At 39.8% G+C, this 17,006-nt stretch overlaps 1 protein-coding gene across 8 annotated transcripts in view; it reads right to left on the bottom strand.

Annotated features, from left to right (window-relative positions):
- The window catches only part of LOC129718530 (uncharacterized), a 442,955-nt gene that overhangs the window by 338,567 nt on the left and 87,382 nt on the right, over window positions 1-17,006 (bottom strand). For 6 of the 8 annotated variants that reach the window (XM_055669392.1, XM_055669393.1, XM_055669391.1 and 3 more), the window contains one exon: window positions 12,045-12,256. In XM_055669392.1, the coding sequence (XP_055525367.1) occupies window positions 12,045-12,256 (212 nt within the window). The remainder of the gene's footprint in view (window positions 1-12,044; window positions 12,257-17,006) is intronic. The other 2 variants (XM_055669395.1, XM_055669394.1) reach the window with 1 other exon arrangement.

Here is a 17,006-nt window from a genome sequence, read left to right as displayed (position 1 = left end):
TGAAGTAAACGAGTATTTTCCGTCTAACTTTTCTTCTGATTTGCATACCCCAGATGTGCCTTCTGACCTAGGTGATTTCAATTTCAGATTGGTTCATAGATATGAAGTTGTAAATGCAATATGCTCTATAACATCAAAAGCCTGTGGCCTTGACGACCTTCCAATACAATTCTACAAACACCTCTTACCACTTGCTCTTCCGCTATATACACATCTTTTCAATGTCATTATCTCCAGTGCAAAATTTCCACAGGCTTGGAAGTATGCCAAAGTAATCCCTATTAAAAAGAAACCGAATGCTTCTGGTGTATCAAATCTTCGACCTATAAGTCTTCTAAGTGCTCTCTCTAAGGCATATGAAAAGCTAATTCAGGCTCAAATGTCAACATACATCAATGAAAGATCTTTATTAAATCCTTTTCAATCTGGTTTTCGCAAAAATCATAGCACTGAATCTGCCCTAATGAAAATCCATGACGACATTGCACTCAAAATAGATAAAAAAGGGATAGCTGTTCTTTTGTTGATCGACTTCGCAAAAGCTTTCGACCGCGTATCTCATAAGAAACTTTTGAATAAGCTGGGAACCCTCTTTGGTTTCTCCAGATCAGCCGTATCGTTAATGAAAACATATTTAACAGGTCGAACCCAGGCGGTTTTCCACGATAGAGTGCTTTCTTCTCTTAAATCCATTGATTCTGGTGTACCGCAGGGGTCGATTGTTGGACCCTTGTTGTTTTCATTATTCATACATGATTTGCCTCAAGTTATTAAACACTGTTCAATTCATATGTTTGCCGACGATGTTACTTCTGTGCTGGATTAGATTCTAATTCTGCCCTAATATCAAGACTCATAAATCATGATCTGCAACAGATATTCGAAAGGTCTCAAAATAACTTGTTAACTATCAACACATCAAAAACTAAAGCGATCTTCATTCATAGACGTCGATTTCAACCTGATATTCCTCAACTATTTTTGAATAAAGAACCAATCTTGTTCACTGATCGAGTGAATAATCTTGGCGTTATTTTTAGCAATATTTTGGATTGGAAACCACAAATCAACTCTCAAGGTAGAAAAATTCACGGAGTTCTCAAACAACTTTCACTAACAGCCAAAAATCTGAGTAGCGGAACTAAAACCAAGCTTTTGAAACCTCTTCTATATCCTCATTTCATTTATGGAGACTTTGTGTATCTAAACGCAACGGAAGATGCTAAAAATAAACTTCGTGTCGCCATAAACTCATGTGTCAGATATGTTTTTAACATTTCAAGGTATGATAGTGTATCTCATCTACAAAAGAACTTACTAGGCTGTTCCTTTGAGCAATTCTATGACTTCAGATCTTGTTGTCATATTTATCGTATTTCTTCTTCGCGTAAACCTACTTATCTGTTCTCAAAACTGTTACCTTGCAGAAATACTAGAACCAGAAATTTTGTGATTCCTGCTCATTCTGGTAGCTACTATAATCATTCTCTGTTTGTGAGGGGTATTATCAATTGGCATAGGTTATCCATGAATGTAAAATCTAAGATTAATTTGTCGAGTTTTAAACGGGAACTACTCTTGGAATTGAACGTCGTGCACTGAACGAAATGTAATAATTAATAAAGGTATCATTAGATTGTAAATTGGATAGTATCGCATATCTCCGTGAACATATATCATTGTGTAACATTTTAAAAGATTGTAAATCTTACGTTACATGAATTGAATAAATAATAATAATAATAATAATCAACTAAACTTTTGAATAGTACGATATTTGTTCAAAATATGTACATAACTAGTATCTGAAAAATCGTTATTTATTGTTGATTATTGTTTTATGTTACACTTCTGACATTGATTGTCTTAACGAACATAAAAATCCTTAACTAGTCTACAAAACAATACTGACATAAATATCGGTTTTCGGTTAACAAGAGAGTCGGTTTTGAAAAGCTTTGGTGGTTACATTGATGTCAAAAATCTCAACATAGTGTTAAAAGGAACTACACATAGGGTTAAAAAGGAACCAATTTTAGGCAGCTTAAGTAGCCTCTTGTGCATTGAGACGAATTATTCGAAATGTGTAAGGTAAAATACAAACATAAGTATATCCTTCACTATCTTTTTCTCTCTCAGCCCTTATTTTCAGATTATAGATATGATTTGATAATCTTCTACAGTTATCAATTAGAATTTTCAATCGAAGGAAATAAGTTCAATTCTTCGAGGGAATCAGCGAATCAGCGGCAAGGTTTCTTATTTGGACAAAGCGACGTCGAAAACTACGAATTTAAAACATAAAAACATTTTCAGGTGTATCATCGCCATTTAGCTACATAATATCGTATTATTTCTTCCTTTATAACATAATAAAATATAATGTATAATATTAATTTATGTTTTGATTCTTCAATGAATTTCCGTTTCAACTAAACGTTTCCGTTAAATATCCTGATAAAGTCCTAGTGATGCGATAACTAACACATTGCACATGACTGCACATGATTTGATAAAAAAGCCGATAAATGAATCGTTCAATTTCTTCCATCCCTGCTTTTTCCACATACACTTTATTAATCTATCGGCTTCTAAGAAACCTCATTTCCCAAGCAAGCAGAAATTCAAAATTCTTTCCCAAAAGTTTTCCTTGTTCACTTCGAACAGAACGATGTATAACTTTCAACTCTTCAGGCGAACAACTTTCCCACCAGCTGCTTGGTACCCCTGTCAAGTCTCACCCTCATTCAACTGGACACTCTGCGGCACGCCCATCCTAATCGTCTTATTACAAGACAACAGGCCATTGTGGAAAAACAGTCATTAGCTGGCAAAGTAAAGAACGATTGCTAAAACTCAAGACGTACGCAGCTGGCCACTTCCTCTTGCAGCACTTCTCTTCGAACAATGTTATTGCCACACAGAAGTCTAACTTTTAACCCATAGTATCTGAGATACACTAGGGATTTTACGACCTATCAAGCATTTTGTTTGTTCGTTTGGCTGTCAGTGAGTTTTTTGTTTTGTCATTCTTAGTAATAGCATATGTTAAAAAAAACCTCGAGATAGAATTTTTCAACATGAATAAATACGGAGTTATGACGCACGAACAACCACACATTGGAAACATGCGAGTATTATTATAAGTATGAAATGTTTCCCGGTGATATCATCTACTGGCTCTAATATTTAAATTTCAAGGTAGTTGGAGGAAAACCATGATACTTCGACGATAAAATCAATGTTCATCTAATTCCAACGTAATGAGATTGACGGTAGCTGCCATATGGTGTGGCATTAGAAATATCGCCATCAGTTATTGGTCCTGCAACTTTCGATGAAAGCAAGTTGCGTAATGAGATTGACGGTAGCTGCCATATGGTGTGGCATTAGAAATATCGCCATTAGTTATTGGTCCTGCAACTTACGATGAAAGCAAGTTGCTCATCAAGCTACCCTCTGGCAGAAGAAAGTAAGGTTCCAGAAATCCTTAAACATTCGTAGGATGCTTAAATATTAAAAACATTTGGCTATATTATTAAATTTACTACCAAGCTTTCAACGATTATTTCACCAAATAAAAAGTTTAAATCCATGCTTTTTACCAAGCAATTTCTAACGCACTCTTTCCAAAACCTGCACCCAGCAAAGTACGGTCAACTCATTTTTTTTGTAACCTGCAGTCAACTTCCCTGAAAATGAGGTGAAAACAATGTTCATCAGAAAACCGACCTTCTTTTTCACTCGTTTAGATAGCGGCTCATGACAGAACAAGTAACTGCCAAAAAGAAAGCGTCATAATCTGCACACGTTCACACCAAGTCGTCATCGCCATCAGCATCATCACCATCATTACCGACAACCACTATCGCCAGGAAGCAGCGATGTTTAAGTGGAAAGCTGTCGGAAGCCGGAATCCAGACGAAGAAGTGCACCATAACAATTAAATTTAATTCTACCATCCTTTTGCGCCAAGCCACATGCCGACTGCCAGTGTTATTCTTTCTAATTTTTCGCCAACATTTTCTTCTCCACTAGAGCACCGGGGAAAGTCCAAGGCTTCTCATTTCTACAGAATTACTAGAAATCGCTCCCAGGCTAGTGCCGGAGCGAGGTAATGCGATAAGCAAGCAACTATTGCGTTCAGTTTCATAACCCGGACAAAAGGATAACCAGCCCATTAACCGGATTCACCGTTCAAAACGAAGCTAATTGGTCGTTCTGCCACGAGGCCCGAAAGCAATTTAGTGGTGAATAAGAAGGGAATATACTTTTTCCGGAAAAAAGTTCTCCTATCTAGGAAACCTTTTGTACCTGCGTAGCTAGCGGTGGCTAACCGTTTGAGCTCAGCGGAACGACGGGAACCTCGTTAAGATTTTCTATCCGGAATCTTATGACGCCTAACAATACTGAGTGCAATGTTCAATATTGAAGAATTCTATCTCTAAACTATATACGAATCCAATACATATAAAGTTAGGTATTAACTCAGACTATTCAAACACATTTGACAGAGTAATAGTTGATTGGATGACAACTATCAACATCACAAATCGAAACAATGTTGATTTTTGATTATTTCTTGGAACCTACCAATATGTTATTGATACCGGCCAAACAAAATTGGAAAATAAATTATTTTATTTATTTTATTTGTATTTTTAACTTTTCTATCAAAAGAATAGTTTTTATTTTTCAAATTCAATATTGACCGCAAAGTATCAATTAATCTCGACCTCAAACCCTCTGTTGAAAGGGATAACATGCGTTATATAGACTGTTCCGAAAATTATAAATCTTTCTTGAATAAAACGAAAAATACCGGATTTTTCGGGTCATTTTATTTGAATTATAGATAATAAGTGTTTTCTTTCCAGTTTCAATTCAAGTTGGGATTATTTTTCGAAGGATACGCGAGTTCTCTAACTTTTCTCTTAACACTACTCATAAGCTTTTGCACAGTGTGTTCTCCGACCATTTTTACCACTTTAAGCCAATCTTTTTCAAATTTTTCAACATTGTCCGCTGGTTTAACATATTTCCTCAGCTTTGCCTTGGTCAAAGCCCAAAAAGTTTCAATAGGGCGAATTTTAGGGCAGTTTGGAGGATTCATCTTCTTTGGGACACATGTTTTTTTTTAGTTTTTAAATAGTTTATTTGACACGGCACGATACAATTTATGTTTAACTGAGCCAAGTACATTTTTTTTAAATTCTAAATTAGCAGGGAAAAGAGGGAGGCCTTTTTTTATTCTCGCGGCCGACTACGAACTAGTGGGGATTTAAGGTGAGAGGAGGGGTGTTACAATTTTGTTTTTAACTATTTTATATTACAGAATGTATTCATTTGTACGTGGCTAACCAGCGATGTTCTATTTGAGCAGTTTTGGTCTGAGGTGTCTGCGTAAACATAGAGATGCCGAGTCTTCGTTTTAGTGTCTCCAGCCGGGTGTATCATTCTCTTTTAGTTTGTGACAGAAATTGTATTCTAGCAAATAGATAGAAGAAATCAAATTTTAATGCCAGCATTTTTTATAAACCCGTATAGCTGTGTCATGTACTGGAGATCACCGCTTCCCAGAAGGTCTCTAACGGGTACGTTCGGTTGTTTTCCTCGGGCCCGAAGGGAATCTATAAGCTCAGACCTAACACCACAGTATCCGGTACACGACCAAACAACATGCTCGATGTGATGTTAGCCATCACCACAAACGCAGTGATTACTGTCTACAAGCCCTATACGAAAGAGATGCGTGTTTAACGTATAGTGATTGGACATAAGTCTGGACATCACGCGAATGAAGTCCCGACCTACATCCAACCCCTTGAACCATGCTTTCGTCGATACCTTAGGAAAAATGGAATGTAAACACCGTCCCAGTTCATCTGAGTTCCATGATGATTGCCAACTGTTGAGTGTTCTCTGACGCAAAATGCTATAAAATTCATCATAAGCAATTGGTCTTACATAAATATCGCCATCAATAGCACCCACCTTAGCTAAAGCGTCAGCCTTTTCATTGCCCGGAATGGAACAATGAGAAGGGACCCACGCTAAGGTAACCCGGTAATTTTTATCTGTTAAAGCACTTAAAAACCGCCGTATTTTCCCCAGGAAATACGGGGTGTGCTTCACAGTCTTCATCGATCGCAGAGCCTCAATGGCACTGAGACTGTCTGTGAAGATGAAGTAGTGGTCTATGGGCAGGGTTTCGATGATCCCAAGAGAGTACTGAATGGCAGCAAGCTCTGCGACGTACACGGAAGCATGAGCATCGAGTTTGTAGGAGGCGGTAAAATTTTCGTGGAAAACATCGAAGCCAGTGGACTCATCTAGATTAGATCCGTCAGTGTATACCCTTTTATCATAACTAACATGTTTAAACTTATTGGAAAAATTTTTAGGGATCTCTTGGGGTCGCAATTGATCCGGGATACCAGAAATGTCTTGTTTCATGGTGGTGTCGAAGAATATAGCATTATTAGAAGTACAGAAGGTCTCCTGGGTGGGCACCCTACCAGGTTCCGGTAATCGTACGAAGAAAATTAATCCTCTGTTGGCATTTTCGTGTTAGATACCTAATATGACAAGCCCAGGTGCATTTAGAGTCGAACCAGACCCCGAGATATTTAGCGACTAAAACCAGAGAGATCGTTTTACCCGTTAGTAGGAGCTGCAGCTGAGCTGGATTATGCTTCCTAGAAAAAAACGACCAGCTCAGTTTTCTCCGGAGAGAATGCGATACCCAGCTTAAGAGCCCATTCAGACAAATTGTCTAAGATATCTTGCAATGGTCCTTGCAGATCGCTAGCCTCGCTACCAGTAATGGATACAACGCTATCGTCTGCAAGTTGCCTTAGCGTGCATGAATTTGCAAGACATTCATCGATGTCATTGACGTAAAAATTATAAAAGAGAGGACTTAAACATGAACCCTGGGGAAGACCCATGTAACTAATTCGGGAACTTGTCGAATCGCCATGTGAGAAATACATATGCTTTTCTGACAACAAATTGAGCAAAAAGTTATTCAAATTTGGTGAAAGTTCCTGCGAATGAAGTTTCGCGCTTAAAACTTCTACAGAGACAGAATCAAAAGCCCCCTTAATATCCATTAACGCAGAAGCCATTTGCTCTTTTCGAGCAAAGGCTAGTTGAAATTCAGTAGAAAGCAACGCTAGGCAATCGTTCGTCCCTTTTCTCCCGGCGAAAGCCAAATTGAGTATCTGAAAGTAACCCGTTTGTTTCGACCCATTTGTCTAACCGTAAGAGGATCATTTTCTCCATTAATTTCCGGAGGCAAGAGAGCATCGCAATCGGCCTATATGAATTGTGATCAGAGGCAGGTTTCCCGGGTTTCCGAATAGCAATGACTTTTACCTCCCTCCAGTCATGCGGAACAATATTTAGCTCAAGAAACTTGTTGAACAAATTCAACAAGCGTCTTTTTGCAGAGTCGGGTAGATTCTTCAACAGGTTGAATTTTATTCTATCTTACCCTGGAGCCTTATTGTTGCACGATAGGAGAGCCATTGAAAATTCCAACATCGAAAATGAAGGCTCTTCCGTAGTTACTAATAACGCGTCGCGAAAGGTTTTCTGTTCCCGTACAGAGTCCGGACAGACCTTTCTGGCAAAATCGAGTATCCAGCGATCTGAATACTCCTCGCTTTCATTCGAAACGTCACGGTTCCGCATGCGCCTGGCGGTATCCCAAAGAGTGCTCATCGCTGTTTCCCTCGACAACGCGTTCACGAACCGCCGGCAGTACCCGCGTTTTTTCGTCTTTACTAAGCTCTTCATCTGCCTGCCCAGTGCCTCGTACTTTCGAAGCAGGTTGACAGTGCCGTACTCCCGGTAGTCCTTATACGCCGCGGACCTTCGCACGTACAGCTCAGAGCACTCTTATTCCCACCATTTGTTGGGAGGGCGCTGTCTAATCGTTACCCCGGGTATCGGTTTCGTCTGAGCTTGAGTCGCGGCGTCGATTATCAAGCCAGCTAAGAACGCGTATTCTTCCTCCGGAGGAAGTTCCTCGTGAGTCTCGATAGATTGCGCTATAATAGACTCATAACACTTCCAATCAATATGACGTGTAAGGTCGTAGGAAATATTGATTGGGTTCGGGGGAGTTGAACCATTAGCAATTGATATAACGATTGGAAAATGATCACTACCGTGGGGATCGTTGTTTACTTTCCACTGGCAATCTAACGCTAGTGATGTCGAGCAGAGGGATAGGTCAAGCACGCTTTCACGTGCTGGAGGATTAGGTACGCGTGTCGCTTCCCCAGTATTCAAAACTGTCATATTGAAGTCGTCGATCAAGTTACAGATTAAAGAAAATCGGTTGTCGTCGTACAGCGACACCCATAGCGAACAGTGAGAGTTAAAATCTCCCAAAATCAAAAAAGGTGCGGGAAGCAATTCTGCTATATCAAGGAGTTGCTTCTGTTCAATCCGCGCGTATGGGGGAATATATAACGAAACAAGGCAAAGGTCTTTTCCTTTCATATTCGTTTGAATGGCAACAACTTCAATATTGGAGATCGAGGGGAGGTCGATTCTGAAAAAAGAATAGCACTTTTTGATCCCTAAAAGTTCCCCTCCACCGTGTGAGTCTCGATCTCGACGAATGATGTTGAAATCGTAGAAATTAAGTTGATCATTTGAATTGAGAAACGTTTCACAGAGCGCGAACGCATCACAATTGTATGTGTTTATCAAATGTGAAAATAAATCGAATTTGGGGATGATTCTTCTGCAGTTCCACTGTAACACAGTGACAAAATTTCTAACCTCTTTCGACGTATTAGTCATCGAAAGATACGATAGCTGAAATGAGGGGCCAAGTTGCTGTGAGTTGCTTCAAATAGGTTTTCACTGTAGGGAGAAGGGCAAGAAGAATGTTTTGAAGGGGATCTGGTATGTTGAATGTTTTAAATATCCAGTCCACAATATCAGAAAATTTTATGAACCCTGTTTCTTTTATGTCTTCTAATCGAGAAATGGATGCACGAGGGGTTTTTGGTGCCCCAGGAAGCGGTGGGTACTCCTGGTTTGATTTGAAATTAAAACCGGGGGGTACTTGCTTCGGTTTTTCTTCACCGCTTCCTTTCTGTGTTGTCTTATTGGTCATTCCGCTAGGGGTTATCTTACGACCTTTGCGAGAAAGATTAGGAGAGTTGAGCATTCTCATCTTCCTAGATCCCTCTGGCAAGGCATAAGAACACCCTTCGACGGGATCGTCACATGTACCCTCATCGGTTGGCAAGAAGGAAAAGACGTTTCCTGTCGAGGGTGGCTCAGCCCTCTTAAGCATTTTTGCAAAAGAGCGCTTTGATCGTTCCTTAAGGGAACGCTTAATTTTTCCCTCGCGCTGTTTGTACGCGGGACACGCCGAAAGGTCATGCCGAGTTCCCTCGCAGTAAAGACACTTTTCAGTATCCTCACTGCAAGCGGTCTCAGCATGATTGCCTCCGCACTTGCTGCAGCGTGCCTTGTTGCAGCAGTAGGTGGCTGTATGACCTAACTGCTTGCAGTTTTGGCAATGCATGACCCGCGGTACAAACAGGCGTACAGGCAGACGAACCCTGTCCAAAGAGATGTAGTTCGGCAGTGCGGATCCAGCGAATGTTACATGGAAGGAATCCGAAGGGAGGAATTTCTTCTTCCCTGCTTCGATGGATACTGAATGTAATTGCTTGATATCCAGTATCTTTACATCTTGAATCAGGGGGTTCTTGAAGCAGCCAACCCCGTGACGCAAAATGTCATCGACCGTGAGGCTTCCTTCGGTAACCACACCGTCGATCTCCACGTCCTTGGAAGGGATGTACACGCGGTACTCCCTTGTAAAGAGCTCGTAGCTAGCAATTTCGTTTGCTTGCTTCAAGCTACTCACGACAACTCGCAGTTTGTTCGGCCTCACCTTCGTAATCTCGGCTACGGCCGAAAACTGTTTTGCCAGGTCCTTGCCTATTTGTATAATGTTAAGAGGCTTTTTTATGAGCCTAAAGTAAACTACGAACGGACCTTTCGAAGCATCTGGGTAAGCTTTCACCCGTGTTGCCGGTACCCTTGGTACGGGGCTAGGTAGCGGGGAAGTTAGAGGGGAATTGATGGGGGAGATCTCAATCTCTTCCCCATTTGTTTCCACATCCAGGAATAGTTGCACCTGCATGTCGTCCATTTTGCGGGAGCGTTACGCTCTACCGCACACAAACGATGAATATTCGAATGTGGGGGGGTGGGGGGATCAAGTAGTTGATATTAAATTTTAAAAACAATTTTTCAAACTACAATGGATTAAAAAAAAAGAAAGGCAGTAATACTAATACTAATAACAATAGTAATAATAGTAATAATAATAATAATAATTATAACAATAATAATAATAATAATAACAATAACAATAATAATTACAATAATAACAATAATGATAATAATATTAATAATAATGATAAAAATTCTAAAGTGAATACTTCACCGAACGTCTAAGTCACGACCTCACGGCTAATAGTTGGATTAATCGAGTGTCTCCGCAGAACAAACAATGACGATCCAGCTTCGTGTTGTGACACAGTGGCCGTATCTTACACTCGACCTTGTAGATGCCACTTGTAGTTGACTTCCACTCGCTCGATCGTATGATGGTCCGTGCTGCTAGCGGGGTAACAGCGGTGCGGGAGAATTATTTTTGCTGATATATCAGCTGCGTATCAGATCACTGGCGGGGTAGCCTGCCCCTACCAGTGTGCAGAAGATGTTTCTGCCGATATATTGCAGGCTATTGTTATCGCACACAAGAACTAATCGAGAAAAAAAGACACCGGTACGATAACTTGTGTATTGTTATTTTGCGAATCAAACGGAGATAAACAATTTGCGTCTAATCAAGACGAAAGCAAAACAACGAATGGTGGGACACATGTGACATTATTTGTTTTATACCACCCTAGAGCATCCTTAGAGTAATGGCAGGAAGCAAGATCGGGCCAAAAGATTGGAGGATTGTTATGCTGCTTAACCATGGGTAATAACCTTTTCTGCAAACACTCTTTCACGTAAATTTTACCATTCATTGTGTCATTCGTAATGAATGGACGAGATATTTTCCCACATTCACAAATGGCCTGCCAAACCATTACCTTCTTGCCGAATTTTTCGGTGTAAATGGCTTTCACTGGTCCAGGGACATCCTTTTTCTTCAGTGATGCATAAAATTGCGGTCCTGGCAGAGTCTTATAGTCCTGTTTTATGTAGGTTTCGTCATCCATGATAACACACCCCATTTTTTTGGTCAGAAGTTTGTCATAAAGCTTCCGAGCTCTCGGTTTCACAGATTCAGCTTGTTTTGGATTTCGTTTTGGCTGCTTCTGCTTCCGACGGGTCTGCAGACCCATTCTTCCCTTGGCACGCATAACGTTACTCGCCGAGGTTCCAAGCTTTCTCGCCACATCTCGTACTGATACTGAAGGATGCCGCTTGTAGTATTCCTTAACCTTTTTGTCCATTGTGGGATCAACAGGCCCGGGTTTTCTACCACGTCTTGGGGCATCAGTAAATGTGCACTCTTCACAATACTTCCGCAATGCGGTTTGAACTGCTCCGACACTTATACCTTCTTCTCTGGCTAATTTTCTTATAGAAAGACCACTCACGGTGCCCCATTTGTGCACAATTCGCTTTCTTTGCTCGTGAGAAAGGCCACGCATTTTCAAAATTTCGCACTAAATGTTAGAAAAAATGACAGCATCTGTTTCTTTTGGATGTAAACAGGACGCAGCCAACGTTTATTCAACCAAACTGCACGTTATTTGAAATGACGGTTGATCGTAAGTGTATTTATAATTATCGGAACGGTCTATATATGGAGAACAACTTCTGTTCAGGTATCAGATCATGATACTAAATTGGGTGGATTGTTGAACTAAATATGTTGAAAAACTGTAACACAGCTTCAGAACAATCATCAAACATTGAATTTCATAATCACAATCCAACAATCGTTGGATCATCGCTCAATTGCCTTAACTACTTACATCAACTTTGATCCCAGTGAACGGGAAAATCCTCGCTGGAGGGTTCTCGAACGGTGAATATCGATAGAATTCTAGCGTTCCACGATACCATTTGACCGAGTAGAGCGGGGCACCTTCCATCTCGTACTGGCAGTGTAGCTGAGCTTCTTGACCGCGCTGGACCCACGGCGGTTTGATGACGAGTGTCAGATTACGAAGACCAGGAGCGGCTGCTGAAAAAAGAGAAATAAACAGCGTGGGAAAAATCAATCGATTGCAACTCGTGTGTGTAACGTTCGACCCCGGAAGCATGGCTTCGAGGGTTTTTGTAGGAGATCAAAGCCGAGCCAGGTTGTCAGTTGCATAGACATATTGCTTTTAGGTTGAGATACTGAATTCAAATATTGATCACACATGTCGATGATGGTAGCTGCTGAAGGATCAAATTTGAGAAAAAGCGTGTCCATCAATCAATTTTACGAACCTAAATTTGAAATTTTTTTGAAAAACGGATGTTTATACAAAGTTGACGTGCGATTTGAAAAGATCATCGACACATGTTTATTCTTTGAAAATATCGATTGTCAAATGAAAATGATTTCAAGTGCAGTTAGGGGGCTTCCACATTTCATGTAAACAGGGGGAAGAGAGAAAAAAAAAATCGTAAAGAAAATCGGACGGATGGGGACCCCCAAAATTGTGTGACTTTACATGAAACGTTGTGTAGGTTATAACCTACCAAGGAATTCTTCTACTAGATATCCCTGTACGCGCCTTTGGCGCGGAATTAATACACAAGATAACGGTGGACTAACTAACTTTATTTTCGTACATCACTACTTAAATATACCCTACCGGTAACTCAGAGAGAGAGACTTTCTCCACTCTCTGTTTACCTTACTAATCTCTTAACCTATAATCTAGTACCGCATGTACGATAGAACGCATGCGAGAGCATCAACACCGTTGAACCGGCGACTTCTGTTTTGTTTATAACTTGTTTATTTTATTCGAGTTTGTTTGCCTGTGGCACAGCAGAAGGCTGCGCGAAGTTCTTTGCCACCTGTGGCATAATCTGTTGATACATAGAGTGTTGACAGAGACGTTCGCGGTCCTCTGTCAAGGGAACCAAATGTTTCGCCTGACTAAAGCATAGCAGAAGGCTATGCCCTCCTGGGAACAAAATTAAACTTTAATTATAAGGCTCGTGACGGAGCATTGGGTTCTTCGCAGGGTGTGACGTCACATCTGCCACCCCGCCTAGTTGGCCATTATCTAGAAGAGATGATGGTCACATGGTCCGTTCTGACGGCCGATAGGTGTGTTTTTCATAACAATTATTTTTCGCGTTTTTATGCTACTATATACATATTCGTTTTCATGATATTCCTTCTTTCCTTTGCACGTAAAATTCAATTAATTACAATAGTGATACATATCATTTCTACATAAATTAACGTTTTCAGACATGGATTTTCTTCATAACAAATTGACAAATGTTCGCTCGCCTGGTGCGCTGCGCCTTGTAGATATCCGCTGCTTGGCTGTCGGATTCAAGCGACGGGTTACAGGGGGTTTGAAACGGAAAGGTGCGTCTGGCAGTAGAGGTTCTCATCGGTTGTTTGTGATGTCATCCTCGCGAACTCATCCTTAAGGCTTCATCGAGTTATTTACAATAGTTCCAAGGTTACCATTGCACTTTAATTAAGGCTGCAGTACATCTGGCTGTTTTACGACTGTTCAGAGTTTGTTGTTGAACCTCAATGTTGGGTTAGCCGTGTCCCTTTGACATAGATCGGCTGTATTTTTATTTGGCTTATAGTATTGTTACGCGCCGTGTGGCGAAATGATTAGCGATTGCCACCGGCTCTGTTGCATAATGCAGTCATTTGGTTTATCATCTTTAACTGTCTGCGCGGGGTGTCCAATTTTCCGCCAACATATGTGCGCACACTTTCAAATCGTAGTGCGGAAGAACATAGTTGATTAAACACGAGCAAAATTTTATAGCGTCATTTTGCTTGTTTGGCTTTGACCTCGAATCCTTATTTGTAGAAGTCAATAACTCTCTATGAGTAATATATATTTGGAGCAAATTATTACTCCCTTCTTTGTATAGTTTGATGTATTCGTCTTTGCGCTGAAGTCTCGATTCAGGCTCGACCATGAGCCGCTTTGATTGAGTTCTGTTGCACATCTGGCCTCTTCAGAAACTGGATACTGCTCGTCTCCTCTTGGTAATAACGTTTGGCTTTACCTCCATCTCGACCATAGACACCCGCCGTTCAACTTCCCTCAAAACCGTCTGCTTCCCTTTTCGCGTCATACTGGGCATTATGGTATGTCCCCATCTCAGCATCCGTTGTAATCACCTCGGTCGTCTTCGAGGATCAGGAACTCGTCTCGTTGTCAATTCTTAGATGCTAGTTGCCCTACTTAGCAAGTGGTGCATTATTTTTTTGCCATTATTTTATCAATTCTTTTTTGGTTTCGTTACTTTTTCCACTTGCTGTTTAAAACTACTGTTCACTCGCGTACGGGCTTCTTACATTCTATTTTCTACCCTACGCTTCTGCTTACAATCTAGGCCCGTATTATTCTTCTTTTCGGATGACATAATCTGGTTTCTCTTCCCCACTAAGTTGTTCATCTCTATTAGTATTCAATTTTACAAACATAACATTTCAAATGTGCATTGTTTACTTTTTTTTTTATCATACATTCTCTAACTTTGGTATTCGATGTTTTTTTTTGGTTTTTTTTTTGTTTGACATTACAAATCATTGCGTCACGTATCAATTCCATTTATCTGTATTAGGCTTTCTTATTCTTTATTCCGCGTTAAAATATCAGTTTAACTTGTCTTGTGGCTCATTATTAGTTTTTTTTCTCATCAAATGTGCTTATGTTCTTCAAATAACTTTCTTCAATTTTATCAAGTAGCTTTGCTTTGGTTACATATTTTTTTCATTTTGCGTTCTTTCCAAATATTTTCCTCCTTCTTCTAATAACAGTTTTCAATAAAATAAATCTGTTTCCGCACAATGTATTATTTTTTCATCTCTCTGTTTTTGTTTCATCATGTTTTCATCGAACAAACCGCATTGGTTCAATCTTTTCTTGTCCTTTGTCAAGTATTTCCTGTCTGATTCATAAAAAAAATCTTTTCATTGTACAAACCGCGTTGATTAAATATTTATCGTTTTCTTCTGTCTTGATTTACAATGTTCGTCTAATTACTGGCGTGTTCTTAACACCTCATATCATCTTCTATGTGCACTTAAAATGTCCCGTCACTTTCTCATCTGCTTTATTCTTTAATCTTTTGCATCTCTTTTTGAATCTGTTATTATTTAAATTTCGATTTGTCTCTTGCTACTGTCATACTTACACTACTTACACTTCTCCTGGTATGCAGTAGTCTGCATATTTCCTCTCCCCCTTCCGTCCGAAGGTGCGACCGCCCGCTTTAGAGATTCCTGAAAGATAAGAAGGTTAGGAAATAAACGAAAACTCGCACACTCAATCATCATGGGCCGGTTATTCCCTTGTTTCTCTTTCACCCAATTTGCACTCCCGCCAATCATTCTGGGTAACCACCCCGTTGTCTACATTCGCTCGTCCTTAACTAAAATTAGAATAGTCTGAATCTCTTAAAGTCAGCAGTCTCCTTGTCCGGTAGGTTTAGCCTTCTTGTCCAAAGTCTCTCCTAGTTCTATTGTTTTCCGTCATTTAAGTTATCTCCATCACACAAAATTTCCCAATACATCATCAATCGATTTTCTTCTTCTATTTCTTATTGGGCCATTAGCTATTTTAAATTAATCAAACCTCGTTTTCATGAGGTCTTTGTTCACTATATAATTTTCCCATGTTTACATTTGCATTTTACAAAAAACAAACAAATGCTGTTTCAATTTCTATTAACTCTTTAATTTTCCATCACCACATTCCAGGTCATTCTAGTCATTCAAATTCCCCAAGTTTTCTATTTATTTAACTGTTATCGGCTGGGTTACTCGTCCCTCACGCCTCCATTCGTATTTTAATTTTTTCAATTGTGTTATGCCATTTGACCGGTATCCTCAAAGGCTGTATATCTCTATCGGCGACTTTTCGTATTTTTTTCACGTCATTTCCTTTTTTAAACCTTGTTACGCCTTTTGATTCCTGTCATTGAAAGGCTCTTGATATTTTCGGCGACTTTTTCTATTTCTTCACGCCTTAACTTCAGTATATTTTTTTCGTTTGGTTCTGCTTCTTCAATAAAATCATTCATCTTTCTCGGCGACTTTTCGTATTTTTTCACGCCTATATTTTACTTCCACCTTACTTTTTCATACAGTTTTAGGTGCTTGCTATTATAACTCATGCCCTCCAATATCGTATTTCATTAAATATATTCTGTCCGTTAACCTTGAAAGCATAGTTTAAGTTTATATATTCAGTCATAATAACGCTTAAGCCGGTTATTATGAACTTTTTCTAAACGATTTCCGTTTCTAATTACTGTGGTCATTTCGCTTGGAATGTCCACTACTTCATATGGTCCTCTCCATATGTTCTGAAGCTTTTGGCCTGCACCAGTCGCTACGGCCTTCACTAATACTTGTTCACCCCACATGGGTTTGTAATCATTAGATGATCTGTCGTAAATTTGTTTGCGGTTCTCTTTACTCCTTTTCAGGTTGGCTTGTGCGTTCGCGTGGAGGTCAAAAAATATTTTTTTCATCTCTTGTGTATATGTTTCATATGTCAAATTGTCCACTCCATTCCGCTTGTAAATGGAGGTGGGAATGCGTGCTGTACGTCCATACAACAATTCGAAAGGGGTGTACCCCGTTGATGAGTTTACTGAAGTATTATACTGAAACGTAAAAAATGGGAGTAAGTTATCCCACGTGTGCGGTTTTCCGCCAATAAATTGCCTTAGGTAAGTTTTTAACTCCCGATTAGATCTTTCCACCAAATTTGCTTGTGGGT

The sequence above is a fragment of the Wyeomyia smithii genome, chromosome 1, assembly GCF_029784165.1.
Source record: "Wyeomyia smithii strain HCP4-BCI-WySm-NY-G18 chromosome 1, ASM2978416v1, whole genome shotgun sequence".
Taxonomy (NCBI): Eukaryota; Metazoa; Arthropoda; class Insecta; order Diptera; family Culicidae; genus Wyeomyia; species Wyeomyia smithii.
Note: the sequence above shows the minus strand (reverse complement) of the source record. Positions and strands in the feature narration are given on the sequence as shown.